This window comes from Chiloscyllium punctatum, chromosome 10 (assembly GCF_047496795.1).
Source record: "Chiloscyllium punctatum isolate Juve2018m chromosome 10, sChiPun1.3, whole genome shotgun sequence".
In the NCBI taxonomy this organism is placed as follows: domain Eukaryota; kingdom Metazoa; phylum Chordata; class Chondrichthyes; order Orectolobiformes; family Hemiscylliidae; genus Chiloscyllium; species Chiloscyllium punctatum.
This window is the reverse complement of record NC_092748.1, coordinates 15,233,101-15,249,415: the sequence shown is the minus strand read 5'-3', so window position 1 is coordinate 15,249,415 and position 16,315 is coordinate 15,233,101. Positions and strand designations below refer to the sequence as shown.

General features: G+C 41.1%; 1 protein-coding gene across 1 annotated transcript in view; it reads right to left on the bottom strand.

The window, feature by feature from the left end:
• Positions 1-16,315, bottom strand: part of LOC140481912 (partitioning defective 3 homolog B-like) — a 997,517-nt gene that overhangs the window by 482,513 nt on the left and 498,689 nt on the right. Inside the window, exon 11 of the mRNA XM_072578586.1 lies at positions 10,704-10,832. Coding sequence (XP_072434687.1) covers positions 10,704-10,832 — 129 coding nt within the window. The remainder of the gene's footprint in view (positions 1-10,703; positions 10,833-16,315) is intronic.

The window sequence follows — 16,315 nt, the reverse complement described above, 5'->3', positions numbered from 1 at the left end:
ATCTCCAGCACCTGCAGTCCTCACTTTCTCCTACAAATCAGGATGGCGGGTGGTTTGGAGACTACATACAGGTGGTGGTGGTCTTTCTAATACAGTTGCAGCTCTTGTCTTTATGAAAGTTGAGGTGTTGAGTTTGAATAAGACATTGAAGAAGCTTTGTTGAGCCGTTGTGATGCATTTTTATGTTTAGTACGTCTGCCGAGAGAGACAGTTTCTCTCGACCTGGTCTGTCAAAACCTCTCTGAATTTTGAACACTCTATTGAAATGTTCTGTCTCAAATGTTCTGTAATGTGTGTGCTGAGTCAGAGATATTCTTTTACAACAGATCATCAAAAATAAAAGCAAAATTAAGAGACCACAACAGAACTGCTGTGTCTAACCTCACTATACTGTCTCTCACACACTGCCCTATTGTGGGAAGTCATCTTTTAGAAGGAAGGCATCCCACAATTCCACAAATACTTGAACTGAAAATTGACAATAATGGATTAATAAGTTCAAAATCTGAATGCAGAGTCACTAAATATTTTTGAGACAGATGTATAGATTCTTGACTAACAAATGAGTCAAAGGGTATCTTGCTACTGGCAGGAAAGTGGAGTTGAGACCAATCATGATCTTATTAAATGGTGAAGCAGGCTTGAGGGGCTAAATGGCATTCTCTTGCTCCTAATTCATATATTTGTATGCGTATGCGATTTATTCGGAAAAGGCCTATAACATTCAATTTTCACCACTGTTCTTCCACTACAAAATGATGGCGGAGGGGGGGTGGAGAGGGGTTACATGTGTTGCGATTTTTTTCATATAAGCCACACTTATTCATATGAGTATGCACTTCAATGTTCAGCCTGTCAAAGAAATTGGAATGCAAGTATCAAACTTAACTGCTGACATATTTTTTGATTTCTTAAGTTTAATATTAGTGTAAATGGACTTGATTCTTTAAATTACCAAATGGTTAAGAATAACGTTTTGATATTCCTTGTTGAATGTATATCAACCAGCATATTATTGTATGGATGCTATATAAAACTTGAGCTAGCACTGGTCACATCAAGGAAATAACTGAGAACACTCTGACAATACGTAGCCAACATCATAAAACTGACGTGGTCATTTGCATGGAATATTCCAGTGACCGTGTCAACCTTCCAAAGGGTTGATTGAAATTTAGCCTCCTTACATTTGCAAGTCCTCTAAACTATTTCCTCCTATGTGGCTCAAATCCTTTCTACTTCTATATGGAAGTAGAGAGTCGACAGTTGTGACTGATATAAATAAACTGGAAGTCCCGGGCAAGGTGACAAGATTTTAAAACTAACATACCTTGCAGGTGTATATGGCATTTATCTCAAAGTGTTCAAAGAGACAAGGAAGGATAAGCCCAGCAGCTACAGTTTAACCTCAAAGAGAGGAAAGCTTTTAGAAACAATAATCCTACAGAAAATTAAAAGACTTTTGGACATTGCAGATTAATTAAGGAAAATTTTAAGCTTATTCAAGGCAAATCATGTTTAAATAATTTGACTGAGATCTTTGATGAGTTAACAAAGATGGTTGATAAGGGGAATGTAGTTCATACAGTGTACATGAACCCGTGGAGGCCCATACGAAGTGCCTCATAATAAACTGGCCAGCAAAGTTGAAGCTGATGGAATAAAAGGGTGAATAAAAGTGTCAGCTTGGTTATAAAATGGTCCAAATGCTAGGAAGCAGACAACAATGGTGAACTGTTGTCTTCAGACTGCAGGAAGCAAATGGTGGGGTTTTTCAAAGAGGTTCTTTAGCACAATCTGCTTTTAACCTGTATGAATGACCTAGACTTCGGTGCATAGAGCTTCAAAATTTACCAGTTACACAAAACTTGAAAGTACTGTGCAGGCTGACCCACTCTCTGGGGATAAACTAAGGGACACTTTTGCAATGGGTTGGGAATACTGATGAAACTGCAAGGCTGGGATGGGCGACTCTGAGTTATTGGTGCAACTAGCCTAAAATTGGATACCGCTGTCCAGGAGCTCTCCAGGCACCCAGTCTCTATCAACCTTCACAAACCCCCAATAACCAAGCTATCACATCGCCTGCACATGCATACACTTGGAAAGCAGAGGCAACAGATATAGAAAACGAAATGAATCATTGGAGGCATGATCCAGGATAAGTCAAATTATAAAGGTGGTCCCATGAAATCTAAGACACTGTGAGCTGTGAAGAGGATAGCCATAGGCTGCAAAAGAACATGAGCTGGTGTACATGTGACAGATTAAACTTAATGTGGGAGATATGAATAGATGTTGGCAAGAAGAACGAGGAGAAGCAATATTAAGGGTGATTATGGTGCAGTGGTAGTGTCCGTATCTCTGGGTCAGAAAGTCAAGTCCTACCTGTTCCAAGGAAGTGTATTAACATTTCTGAACAGGTTGATCAGAAATATGTACATTTCTAAGTCGGGTCCAGGAACACAGAAACCGGTGGTACACAGCCTGTTGAAGGTGTCACGGGAGGTTAGAAAAATTGATTTAAGAGGCTTACAGAAACCTGCTTAGCATGCTCGCCTTCATTCCTCAGATCTTTATGAGTACAGGAGCTGGAACGATATGTTGGGGTTGTACAGCACGTTGGTGAGCCACTTCTGGAGTACTGCGTCCAGTTCTGGTCTCCCTGTTATAGGTAGGATATTATCAAGCTGGAGAGCGTTCAGAAGAGATTTACCAGGAATGGAAGGTCTGAGTTGTAGGGAGAGACCGGATTGGCTGGGACATTTTTCACTGCTGTGTAGGAGGTTGAGGGGTGACCTTATAGAGGTTTATAAAATAATGAGGGACATAGATGGGCCAGTGTCCTTTCCCTATCATGAGGGATTTCAAGACTAGGGGGCGTATTTTTAAGGTGAGAGGGGAAAGATTTAAAAAGGACATGAGGGGCAACTTTTCTCTACAGGGACTGGTTGGTGTGTGGAATGAATTGCCCCAAATGGTGGATGCAGAGACAGTTACATCATTTAAAAGATATCTGCATAAGCACACGAATCAGGTTTGGAAAGATATGGGCCAAGCACAGGCAGGTGGAACTAGTTTAGTTTGGGATTATGGTCGGCATAGACCGGTTGGACCAAAAGGTCTGTTTCCATGCTGAATGACTGTATAATCTGGTTTTTAATCTGAGTGCAGGGTAGCTCAGTTGACTGGATGGTATTTGTGATGCATAGTAATGTCAACAGCATGGGTTCAAATCCCACATCTTCTGAGGTTGTCATGAAGAACTCTCCTTCTCAACCTCTCCCCTTGCCGGAGGCATGGTGACGATCAGGTTAAACTAATCATCTCTCTCTAATGAGGAAGCAGCCCTATGATCTTGTAAAATTATGACAACTTTGCTTATTACCTTTTAGGCTTTGTTTAAACATGAAGGATGAGCTCTTCTAACCCTGTGCATAAATGTAGGGCTTGACCAGATCATGCTCCATTTTAATTGTTTGGCTGAGAGAAGTTCAATGTCTTGAAGGTGAGACTTCTATCTCTCACTTCATAGGTCTGCTGACCAGTGAGAGGGGTAAAGTCACCAGAGTACCAGACTATTTGCCATAGTCCCTCTTCCAAGTCAGAAGAGTAATGACCATTGGTGGTGCTGCAGCCAGGCCAAGGAGGGGATGTTTGGCAATGGACCTGGACCTTTAGCTAAATATGAAATCTTGTCAAGGCCTGGCTTGCCATCGCTGGTGTAAGGAAGGTGTTGTGCGAAGGCTACCTCCAATAGGCACTGGGGACTGGAAAAGAAAGCACATTATACCAGGACCCATGACACCACCAACTACCTCTATCTTGACTGGTCTTCAGCATGCAAAGGACAAACCTATTCATGATGCCCATTCTGCATAGGTCTCTCCCACCACCTGTTAAATTTGAGGGTTGTGGAAATGGGATCCTTAAGTGGACCATGTACAGGGACCCCACCTGAAACCTCAACCATCACTTGCAAAGTAACATAAGGTCAGGTCAGCACAGTGCCCTACTTTATGGTCCACCTGCCTTATTTCAACAACCCCCTCTAACTTTAAGCCCCTAAAATGCAATCCCCAAGTACAGAAACAAGGATGTTAAGCTGAAACATTATGAAACACCGTTTGCATCTCTGCTGGAATGTTGTGTCCAATTCTGTTCGCCACACCTTCCGCAGACTCTCGCTTCCTTAACACTACCTGTTCCTCCATCTATCTTCGTGTCATCTGCAAACTAAGCAACAATGCTCTTAGTTCCTTCACCTAGACCATAAGTGTATAACATGAATAGTTGTGGTCCCAACACTGACCTCTGCAGAACTCCACGAGTCACTGGCTGCCATCCTAAAAAAAAGACCCTAAATCCCTATTCTGTCTCTGCCAGTCAACCAATCATCTAGCCATGCCAGTACCTTGCCCCAAACCACTGGCTCTTATCTTATTTAGCAGTCTCCTGTGTGGCAACTTGTCAAAAGCCTTTTGGAAGTCCAAAAAAGATCACATCCACAGGCTCTCCTTCGTATGACATGCTTGTTACCTCCTCAAAGAATTCTAGCAGATTTATCAGGTATGTTTCCCCCCTTGACAAAGCTGTGCTGATACAGCCCTACTTTACCATGCACTTCCAATAACTCTGCAATCTCATCCCTAACAATAGACACTAACATTTTACCAACGATGTTGAGATTGTACAGGATATTGGTGAGGCCTCCTCTGGAAAACTGTGCCAAGTTCTCTTCGTCCAGTTATAGGAAGGATGTTATTAAGGGTTCAGAAGAGATTTACCACATTTTGTCAAGTATGGAAGAGTTGAGTTATAAAGAAAGGCAGGATAGACTGGGACATTTTTTCACTCATGCACAGGAGGTCGAGAGGTGACCTGGTAGAAGTTTATAAAATAATGAGAGGTATAGATAGAGTTAATAGTAGTTGCTTTTTCAAAAGGATGGGAATGTCAAGTCTAAGAGATACATTTTAAGGAGAGAGATTTTAAAAATGACACGAGGGGCCAATTTTTTTACACAGAGGGTGGTTCGTGTGTGGAAGGAACCTCCTGAGGAAGTGGTTGATGTGGGTACAATTACAACATTTGATTAGATTAGATGATTAGATTACTTACAGTGTGGAAACTGGCCCTTCAGCCCAACAAGTCCACACCGACCCTACAAAAAGCAACCCACTCAGACACATTCCCCTACATTTACCCTTTCACCTAACGCTATGGGCAACTTAGCATGGCCTTCACCTTACCTGCACATTATTGGACTGTGGGAGGACACCCACGCAGACATGGGGAGAATGTGCAAACTCCACACAGACAGTTGCCTGAGGCAGGAATTGAACCCTGGTCTCTGGCACTGTGAGGCAACAGCGCTAACCACTGTGCTACCGTGCCGCCCACATTTGAATAGATACATGAATAGGAAAGGTTGGGAGGGATATGGGCCAGAAACAGGCAGGTAGGACTCATTTAGTTTGGGATTATGCTCACAGTGGACTGGTTGTAGCAAAGGATTTGTTTCCGTGCTGTATGACTCTATGACTGAGGTCAGGCTAACCGGCCTATAATTTCCTGTCTTGTCTCCCTTCCTTCTTGTACAGGAGTGTTACATGAGCCAGTTTTCAGTCATCTTATATGGGATTATGTGGGACTACGGGTAATCTATTAACCTGGAGAGATAACTGGATGATAGACAAAAGACGGAGAGTCAGAATAAATGAGTTTCTTTCTGGAAGGCAAGGTGTAACAGGGCTCAGTCCTGGGACCACAGCTATTTATATTCTACATTAACAACTTGGATACAGGGATAGAATGCTCTATGACCAAATTTGCAGAAGACACAAAAATAGGCGATACGGTAAATTGCAATCAGGAAATAAGAACATAGAAATGAATATAGATAGGTTAGGAGAGTGGGCCAAAATGTGGCAGATGGAGTTTAAGGTGGATAAGTGTGACGTCATGCATTTGGATCAAAAAAAAGGTAAGACAACCTATTATCTTAATGGGGAGACACGTCAGGGCGTTCCAGTCCAGAGGGATCTAGATGTACTTGTTCATGAGTCAAGGAAAACTAGCATGCAGGTATAGCAGATAATAAGGAAAGCGAATGGAATGTTGGCTTTTATAGCTAAAGGAATAGAATATAAATGTAAGGAAGTATTGTTGCAACTATACAAGGTATTGGTGAGGTGAGACCACACGTGGAGTATTGTGCACAGTTCTGGTCCCCCTTTTTTTGATGAAAGATGTAGTGGCATTGGAGGCAGTTCAGAGGAGGTTCACTAGATTGATCCCAGAGACGAGGGATATGTCGTATGAAGAGAGATTGCACAGTTTAGGCCTCTACTCTCTGGAGGTTAGAAGAATGAGGGGAGATCAAATTGAAGTGTTCAACTTGATAAAAGGCATGAATAAAATAGATGTGAAGCAGATGCTTCCTCTTATGGAGCATCCTAGGATGAGAGGTCATAGTCTTAGGATAAGGGGCAGCAAATTTAAAACAGAGTTGAGGAGAAAATATTTCTCCGAAAGGGTTCTGATTCTGTGGAATTTGCTACCCCAAAATGTGGTGGATGCTGGGACAGAGAGTAAATTTAGGGAGGGGTTAAACAGGTTGTTAATTGGTAATGAGTTGAAGAGATATGGAGGGAAGGGAGGAAAATGGGTATGAAGAACATATCATCCATGATCGAATGGTGGAGCAGACTTGATGGGCCGAATGGACTATTCCTTCTCCTATTCTTACGAATTTATGAAATAAACTCTTGCCATCTTCTTTAACATTACCACCTTGTTTATTCACATATTTCATCTTCTCCACTTATATTGCCCTTTTAAGTTATCCTCTTTTGGTTTTTAAAAGGTTTCCCAATCTCTCTGGCTCCCCACTAAGCTTCATCACATTGTATGCATTTTCTTTTGCTTTTATGCTGTCCCTGACTTCCCTGGTCAGCTATGGTTGCCTCATCCTCCCCTTAGTATGGTTCTTCTTCCTTGGTATGAATTTCTGCTGCTGTCACTCTTGAATTACACCCAGATGCTGCTCCACCATCTTATCTGCAAGGCTCTCCTTCCAATCAACTCTGGCCAGCTCCTCCCTCACGCCTTTGTAGTTACCTTTACTCAATTGCAATACTGTTATATTGGATTCCAGCTTCTCCCTCTCAAACTATGGATAAATTCTATCACATTATGGTCACAGACCTGAGGGTTCCTTTCCTAATCAAGTTTGCCTCGTTACACATTGCCAAATCCAGAATTGCCTGCTCCCGAGTGGGCTCTACCACAAGTTGCACCCCAAAAGAACTTGTAGGTATTTCACAAATTCCTTTTTTTGAGATGTGCTACCAATCTGATTTTGCCAGTTCACCTGCATTTTAAGTCCCCTATGATTAGTGAACTGATGTTTTTCCTTTCATGGGTGGACTGGACAAGCTGGGTCATTTCTCCAAGAACAGGTTGAAGGAAGATTAGATTAGATTAGATTCCCTACAGTATGGAAACAGGTTGTTCAGCCCAACAATTGCAACAAAAGCCCAATAAATCGACCCTCCAAAGAGTAACCCACCCAGACCCATTCCCCATATTTACCCCTGACTAATGCACCTAACACAATGGGCAATTTAGCATGGGCAATTCACCTGACCTGCATGTCTTTGGATTGTGGGAGGAAACCGGGGCACCCGGAGGAAACCCACACAGACACGGGGAGAATGTGCAAACTTCACACAGACAGTTGCCTGAGGCAAGAATTGAACCCGGGACCCTGGTGCTGTGAGGCATCAGTACTAACCACCGAGTCACCGTGCCGCCCCAGCCTACTGCACCTGGCATTCCCAGGTGATCTCCCATCCAAGAACTAACCAGGCCTGAGTCTGCTTAGCTTCTGAGATGGGGAGTTTTCAGACTAGCACGGCTGCAGGCACTAGCCACGGCCGATTTGATCAAGGAGTTCAAAATCTCAAGGAGATCTAGACAGAGTAGATAGAGAGCATGTGGTTCCATCAGAGGATGAGGAATTATAGTACACCTTTTGAGTTGATTGTCAAACGAAAAAAATGCTGACACAAGGAAAACCATGCTTTTAATTCAGCAATTAGTTAGGATCTGGAATGCACAGCACAACAATGTGGTGAAGGCACATTCAATCATGGCTTTCAAAAAACTTGAAAATAAAAGTAAAATTACAGGGCTACAGGGAAAGCGCAGGGAAGTGGAACTAGTTGAGCTGCTACTGGAGTAGGGAGATTGCATTGATACAATCAGTGGAATATCTCTCTTACTGCTGTGATTATTTCAAGAATCTATGAAGGCCATTTTAGGCATTAGCAATCATTACTGAGGCATCATTGAACACTAGGGGAAGTACCTGTAGCTTGGGAAGCAGGCAGAGTGTTGCAATATTCAAATGAGATGTCAAGATTGACAATGGCAGAGTACAGACTCATTCATCTTATTTCAGTTCTATTTAAAATTCAGGAGAGAGAGAAATTCAACCAATAAGTCCAGGCTACTTTTAAAAGGAAGTTTGAAAGATGAAAGGATAAACTATACTAAGTCACTGTGCTTTTCATCTACTTCCTAAAAGTGGCATAAAATGCATCAGCAGGAAAAAAATTATTCTTGATTAAGCCCAACAGAAATTCCAAAATATTTCAATTTTCATGATTGACCTCTCACCTCCCAGTCTTCCCTTTCACTTATTAGGGACCTATTGTCTGCATCATAAAGTCTCTCCTTTCAACTGGACGGGGTTAGTCAGGCTCCCAAGATAAAGTTCCCTTTCTCAAAAATTCAAGGACATTAAATGAAGAAATAATTTGTAAGATTCCTAACCATGAGGATGCTGAATTAACATGAGTGCCATTGGAAGTGTTGTTGTAGGGTCTCAATCTAACTGTGCCCTTGATCTGGAACGGCAGAGGATGGCAAAATCAGCCCAGCTCAAATGGCTTGTTGCACTAGGTACAAAACTAGCATTTACAGCAACAATAAATATCACCATTCTTTATGCTTCTGACTTATTTTATCCTCACACTTTTGAATAGAGCTGCATTAAAGCTCACCTCTCAGTTTCACACAGCTCGACAGCAAACCCAGCATTTGCCTGTAAAAACTTTTGACATGTCAGTGATTTTCAAGATTGCAGAAAATGGATACCACAGCTTTAAACCCAATAAGCATGCGGTCAGGAAAAGTAACTGCTCTGCAATAACTCTAAAAGAGGGAGGCAAACAACAAAGGGGATGGGGAGAGACAGACAGCCTTTTTTTTTCAAATGCTCGCTGCAATAGATAATAAGAAAAATCAAACAAAAGTAGGAAATCCATTCCTTCCTTCCTTCCTTGCACAGGATTTGGTGCAAAATAAGGTCACCCACATCAAATCTGGAAACAGAACTCAAAGGTTTGTATAAGGAGACACAAGAGGCAGATAGCGTGCCAGGTACATTGAAGCTGTACATGAGTAAAAAAAGACTGAGATTCAGCAAATAATAAAGAGAGTCAACAGGAGGAACCCTGCTGGGCTGATTCAGAATCTAAAGGCATTAAGGATGACAAAGGATCAAGAGACAGAAACATTAAAATAAAGGACAGCGAGGGTGAAAATAAAAGATAATGGGAGGCAAGAAGAGAGGGAAAAAGATACTGCCTTGAAAAAGCATCTAAAATGTACTTTCATATGCACATAATACTTTTGCTCTTTATCTAGATGGATTTAATAAGCCAACTCTCAATAGCATACCATCTTTTCTAATAATGAACTTATTTGAAAATGCATTCAAGACAAAAGTGAAATAAGCAGAAGGTAATAGAATGTCTGGTAATAAGTTGCAAGGCAGTAATTTGATCAGTTCAGGTGACGTCATAAATCACAAGAGCAAAGCTCAAGTCATTTAAAAATTTCAGCAGGGCCCGGAGATTAAATTACCTCTTGAAACTCCATCATCAAACATTAGGAATTTTTCACATTATATAGCCATTTTACCCATTATGGACACACTGAGTACAGTGCAGAATATCAGGTCTAATTGAAACATTCACAGAGGTGGCAGGAACAAAAGTTGAAGAGGGGAGAGGGCATTCTTTATGTGCTACAGTCTGATTCTCGATGGCAATAATGTGAGTTTTGTAAAAGGCTGAGAAACATGCAAATGCACATATACACATCACGGTGTTATCATTACAGGTTAAGCAACAAATCACTCAGTTCCTCCAGCCTGTACAGCTATTCCGATATATCACGGCGGATTTGCATTACTTCACATATGCGAGCAATCCTTAATACGCTTGTCTAATAAAAATAATCTCTTTATTAAAGATTTTGAACATTACTTGGCTCAATAGCTTTTTGGAGAAGGAAATTCCACATTTCTTCTGTCTTTTATCACAGAATCATAATAGGAGGCCACATGGTCCATCCTAGTGCCAATCTCCTGCCCATCCCATATTCCCTGCACACCTTTTCCATCCAAATAACCATCCAATGCCTTGGAATGCCTCAACTGAATCTGCCTTCTCATTTCCAGGCAGTGCATTCTACTCAGTGTATGAAAAAGCTTGACCTCACACCAGTTTTGCTTTGCTTGCACATTACTTCAAACGAGTTTATACGAGAATCACTTCACATATCCCGCTCGGGTCACGTGATATTAGCACACCCACTGCTTTTAAGAACAAAGGCTGGTTGTACATTACCAATTCACGAGGCACAAAGACATCATCTTGGCGAGCAACCACAAGAGCGACCGTTTCTCCATGCTTTGTGCTACGCAGCATCGCAACTAGCTCCTCCTGTGTCTTCCCAGTTATGTCAATGCCATTCACCTGTCAGAACAGTAATAATCAGCTGTAAGCTCAACACTTTAAGAAAAGAATGTAGTCCAGGAAATCACAAGGAAAATACATGCCAAGAGAATCTGAAAGACATCAATTCGGATGTAGTTAGTTATGATTTGGCTCAAACCGGGATAGAAAATAAATTAAAAACTTTAAATTAAAGTAACAATGGAAATAAAACATACATTGCTGGAAAACCTCAGCAGGTCTGGTAGCATCTGTGGAGAGAAATCAGAGTTAACTTTTTGGGAGTCCATTCAGAACTCAGAACTTCAATTTTGAAGAAAGATCACTGGACCTGATTTCTCTTCACAGACGCTGTCAGAACTGCTGAGATTTCACAGCAATTTCTATTTGTGTTTCAGACTTCCAGCATCTGCAGTTATTTCAATTTTTAACAATGGAAATACTTGCGTCGTAAAGTGTCCTTCATGATTTGGCAGCATCTCAAAGCATTTTCCACGCAATGAAGTATATTTGAGCTGCAGTTATTAGTGCAAGGTATGAAACACTGCAGCGAATATCATCCATCCAAGTCCCAAAAGTCCCAATAATCATTCAAAATGGCCAGATTTGTTTTGTGATGCTCTATCAGTGATAAATACTAGTTTAATATAAACTCCCTTACTCTTCTGTAGTGTAAGATCTTTTATGTTCAGCTGAGAGGGCAGAGATGGTTTCTGCTATAATCTAAAATACAAGGTCTTAGATAGTGCAGCACTCTCTCAGTACTGCACTAGTTTCACCTTTGATTTTATGTTCCTGCCTCTGTAGTGGGAGTTGAAATCACAACTTCCTGACTATGAGTTGTGAATGCTGTCACTGAAACATTGCCAAGCATTCAAAATATTAGAAGCACCACAGGAAGACAGACTTAGCAAGTGAGTGAGCCAAAACAAAAAATATGAGAAAGTGACCTTCTAGTTCCTCCAACCTCAAGGTCATGATCTTCAATTTCAACTCGACTGTCCCACATTGATTGATGATGAAGCATCACTCAGAAAAAAAAGGTCTATTAAAATGTTAGATTTTACAGTCATTGGATGTGCATTCCATGTGAATGGAAACACCGAAATTTAAAACTAACTTACATGAGTAACTAGGAGAATGTGAGGACTGCAGATGCTGGAGATCAGAGCTGAAAATGCGCAGGTCAGGCAGCATCCAAGGAGCAGGAGAATCGACGTTTCGGGCATGAGCCCTTCTTCAGGAAAATTCAGGTTACATGAGTAACTTTCTAACCAAGTAGGGAATCAAAGGCATGACCTTATCTTTCTCTCATTTCCCTCTTAAATCTAAACAGCAAAGTAGCTAGTACACCTTCTCCGTCCATATTGAGCAGCCACCAGGAAAACTCCTGCCTAATACTCCTTTCCAGACAACTTCTCCCCTTTACACGGGCAGTGTCTTTATAGAAAGAATATAAGCAAAAGTATAAAAAGTTGGGCTTTGAAAGGAAGTGAATGATTTGAGGACTATGTAGAATTGCACATAAGGTCAGGATAAATGCAAGCATTATATCAAGTTACACTATAACTGCAGATCACAAACAGAGTCACAAACTGTGAAAGGCAAATGTCATAAGAGATGAATTTCTACACAGACACACGCACATACACAAAATATTATTACTTGCATGGCTGAAAACTCTGGAGTCATTCAAGCAATTAGATGATATTAAGGGAGATCCTAGGAGAATCAATTTCTATATTGGAATGATAAGCTAGATGCTTCAATGGCTGCTCTCATCTCTATTTAAAATTCTGCACTTCAACAGTTTGGTCACTTCCAGATTATCTCTGACATTCTTGAGAACATTCTTAATTTTCATTGTTGACGTTTTTCTTGCCTCTGATCATACCATTTCTCACATACCAGATGTGAGAAGATGCACAGTCAACTTGTCCCGATGCATCTATTAAGGAAACCATGCCATTACTCTGACTCAGACCTAGCAGTACAAGTCCTGAAGATAAATCTCCTTACCTATGATTCTTATTGTGTTATTAATAAAGTAGTATTAAGGAGTACAAGACAACTCAAAATGATGGATCTTACAGGAACTCCGTGATGTAGAAGAAACAACATGACAATCTGATAGCGCTATTCCTCAAATTGGACTGAGTGTATAAAGATACACTATTTTGACTTTTGATATACTGCTTCAAAACACTGCAATAAACAAAGAATGACAGTGTGGTGACATTGCTAAACTAATAATCAGAGAACTCCAGTATAGATGTCAGGATGGCAACTCGAGAGTTCAACTTACGGTAAAAAAAAATTATCAATGAAAGTACCCTCTGAAAGTGACGATGAAGCTTTTGGATTTGTGGAAAAGCACAGGCAATGTCCTTCAGGCAAGAAACCGATGTGAGGTCTCGATGTGACTAAAGCTCCTCTCCAAGTATGTTGACTCTGAACTGATATGGCCTTTTAAGCTTAATTGAATCAAACCAGGAAAAAGAACAAGAATAAAGCAGGTAGACAGTATTTTAAGATGTGCCACCATCTTTGCATGGCCACAAGGAAAGAACAATAATAATCAGTCTCATCAGCAGTGCCTACAATACAGAGGTACACTTGTTTTGTAAATTGTCAACCCTTGCCTCATAGTGCACTCTCAATTCTAAGCAAACGAATTGTAATTTTAGCAAAGGTATCCCTTAAAAAGTGCAGCAAGACATCTGCCTGTTATCTTTTCGCAAAAAAAAATTACAAGGAGGACACTGATCTCGGAGAGTGATGAGCTGAAAACAAAATCTGATAGCTTTCATTTCCTGAGCAATGTATATCCCTCTAGGGCCTCACTTCAACCTCCATTTCAGCCTGAATTAAACTATAGGTCACTCCTTCCACATGGAACCTTTTACTTCCATTGCTGACAGAGTGATGACAGTCATGCGCGCAATCAACGATGCTTTTGGCGACAAGGAAAGATGTATAATTTTGGTAATACGATGACAAGAACACAGACTACCAGTTTGACCCACATTTTACCCTTTCAGCAAATGGATTTCTTGCACTTCTCAGGAAGTTCCAGATGTCTGAATCTCAGGACTGCCTGCACACATAAAGTTCCCAACAGATTCTTAATTGAAGGCTTCACATTTTTTTTTGTAAAGTGAAACGAAAACTAAAGTGCACAAATGGTATGAAAGGACAGTAGAAAACGGCACAGCATTACGAAGGCAGGCAATGTGTCATGACCAGCTATATATATAATCACCATGATTAGTCAATTCAGCGCAGACTTTTGCTTCGATTGTCAAGCCATCAAGCTTCTGGCAGTGCCCTTTGGCTCGCTAACAGGAGACATGAGGTACCACCCTGATAGAAAGGCCCCATTAACCCAGCCACAGGGCCTGGCCACAGTCTTCACTTGTTATCCATCTGCTTGGGCTCTGATTAAGATCAGAAGCAGAGAATGGGCTTGTGTTTGCTGAAATAACACAGGCTGGTATCCTGTCACCAAGTCACCCTTTATTTACACATGTAAATGTGTCCTTGACACTGATCCAGTTCTTGAAGTGTACAGGATGCCTGACACTCGCGTTCTTCTCTGTCAGCTACGGTTCCCAGATTGCCGTGATTAACAGCCCCAATCAGGGAAATCATATTCTATGAGGTCCACCTGGCTGACCTCATTCCAATTACTACAGTGGTGATAGTGGAAATAAAAAAAGTGAGAATATCAACCTTGCTGATTCATCCTGCTGAAGAAGCAAGTCAAAGAGAAAAGCAAAATATGGCTCATGGTTGAAATCAGTTATTAAAACAGTAACTGTGGGAAATAATCAACAGGTCTGGTAGCATCTGTGGAGAGACAGATAGAGTTAATGCTTCAAGTCAATGATCAGCAAGCAGAGTGACTGTAGCAAGTCACTAGATCTGAAACACTGACTTTGCTTTCTCTCCTTAAACAATGCTGCTCGATCTGCTGAGTTTCTCCAGCAATTTGTGTTTTAATTTCAGATTCCACAGCTCTTTGTTACTTATGAGAGGTAAATACTGAACGGGTGCTAATGAGAAGTGTAGGAAATAGGTTGGCTGTGCTGGGAGCAACCCATACAGAAGAGGTCCTGCGAGTGTGGTGGTGAGTAATAAGCATGGAGCAAAGTGTTCAGGGAGGAGGATACATTTTGAGGAGCAAGATCAGAAAACTTTGAGGCAAAGATAACAATGCACAAATACCTGAGTTGCGGTGACCCTGAATGAAGGTCAGGCAAGAAAGTGGAGTTGAGACGAAGATGAGATCAACCATGATTGTATTGAGTGGTGGAGTAGGCTTGAGGGGCTGAAGTGCCTATTCATGCTCCTTACGCTCTTGTGATGACAGGAAATTGTCCAAGCTGAGCCAAGGGGCTTGCGGTCAGAGGCAAACTTTTCGCAATGTGGAGACAGAGGAGTGGAAGCAAAGTTGGAAAAAGATCGGGAAAACATTTACACTGTGAGTAAATGATCGTCACTTCCTGAGTTTAGTTCAAGCACTGGAACAGATTTATCCAAAGCATTTTTAAATGACATTGGGTACAGTGCAGTTTAGATCTCGGATCGACCAGCAACTACATCTACCAGGTATTTTCATGGATCTGCCAAAAGTGAATGTGGTTTCTGATTTCATGGATTTATCAATCAATAGCAAATGCATCCTAATTCATAACAAAAAAAAAAGTGGTGGGCAATCCCTGCAGCTGACAATAAACATCTGTTTTCTTAAAGTATTACTAAACCGTCTAAATTTCAAGGCAGCATGTCTGTGTTATTACTATTTTGGTGGCTCGACAGATCCAAAATTACCTTTGTAAGTGGTCCTTCAATCAAGGGAACCACTAGTTTAACAAAAAGGGAGAAAAAGTAAGGAATATAGATCATTACTGAAACATGTGAATAAAAAAGGTTTGTGGCATGACTTGGACCTAACTACGGTCTGGTGATTTTGATAGTACTACATTAGTTTTGCAAGCTATGACCAGGAAAATACCCTTGTACCCAAATCCAAATTATGGGAATGACCTCACCCAATGTAACGTGTTTTTTTTCCCCCTTGGTTTTTACCTCTATGACAAATTGGGGCACAGGTAGGAAAAAGAAAGCAGAGGCAATGATGAATGCAGCAGGCTTTCTCCCCACAAGGCAAAGGAAGGAATGACTCCTGAGTTACTTAATGCAATAAATCATCACTTTTGAGTGCAAGGCTTTCAAAATCAGAAATGGCTTTGTCATGACCAGGGGCTATGGAACAAAACCAGAACTGTGCCCATTATAGACATAGGTGGCAATGATGGGGAGAAAAGCTGTTTGTTTCTTTAACTCTTTATCCTTGCCTTCTAAAATTTGGGAAGCAAATTGGAGACTTTGGAGACTTGGTGCACCTTTGGGAATTTTTTTAAGGGTGAACTTCTTTTGTTCAATTTCGAGTGATCACGTAAACAAGCAATTATCCTGCCAACAGCTGCAGTCACACCAGT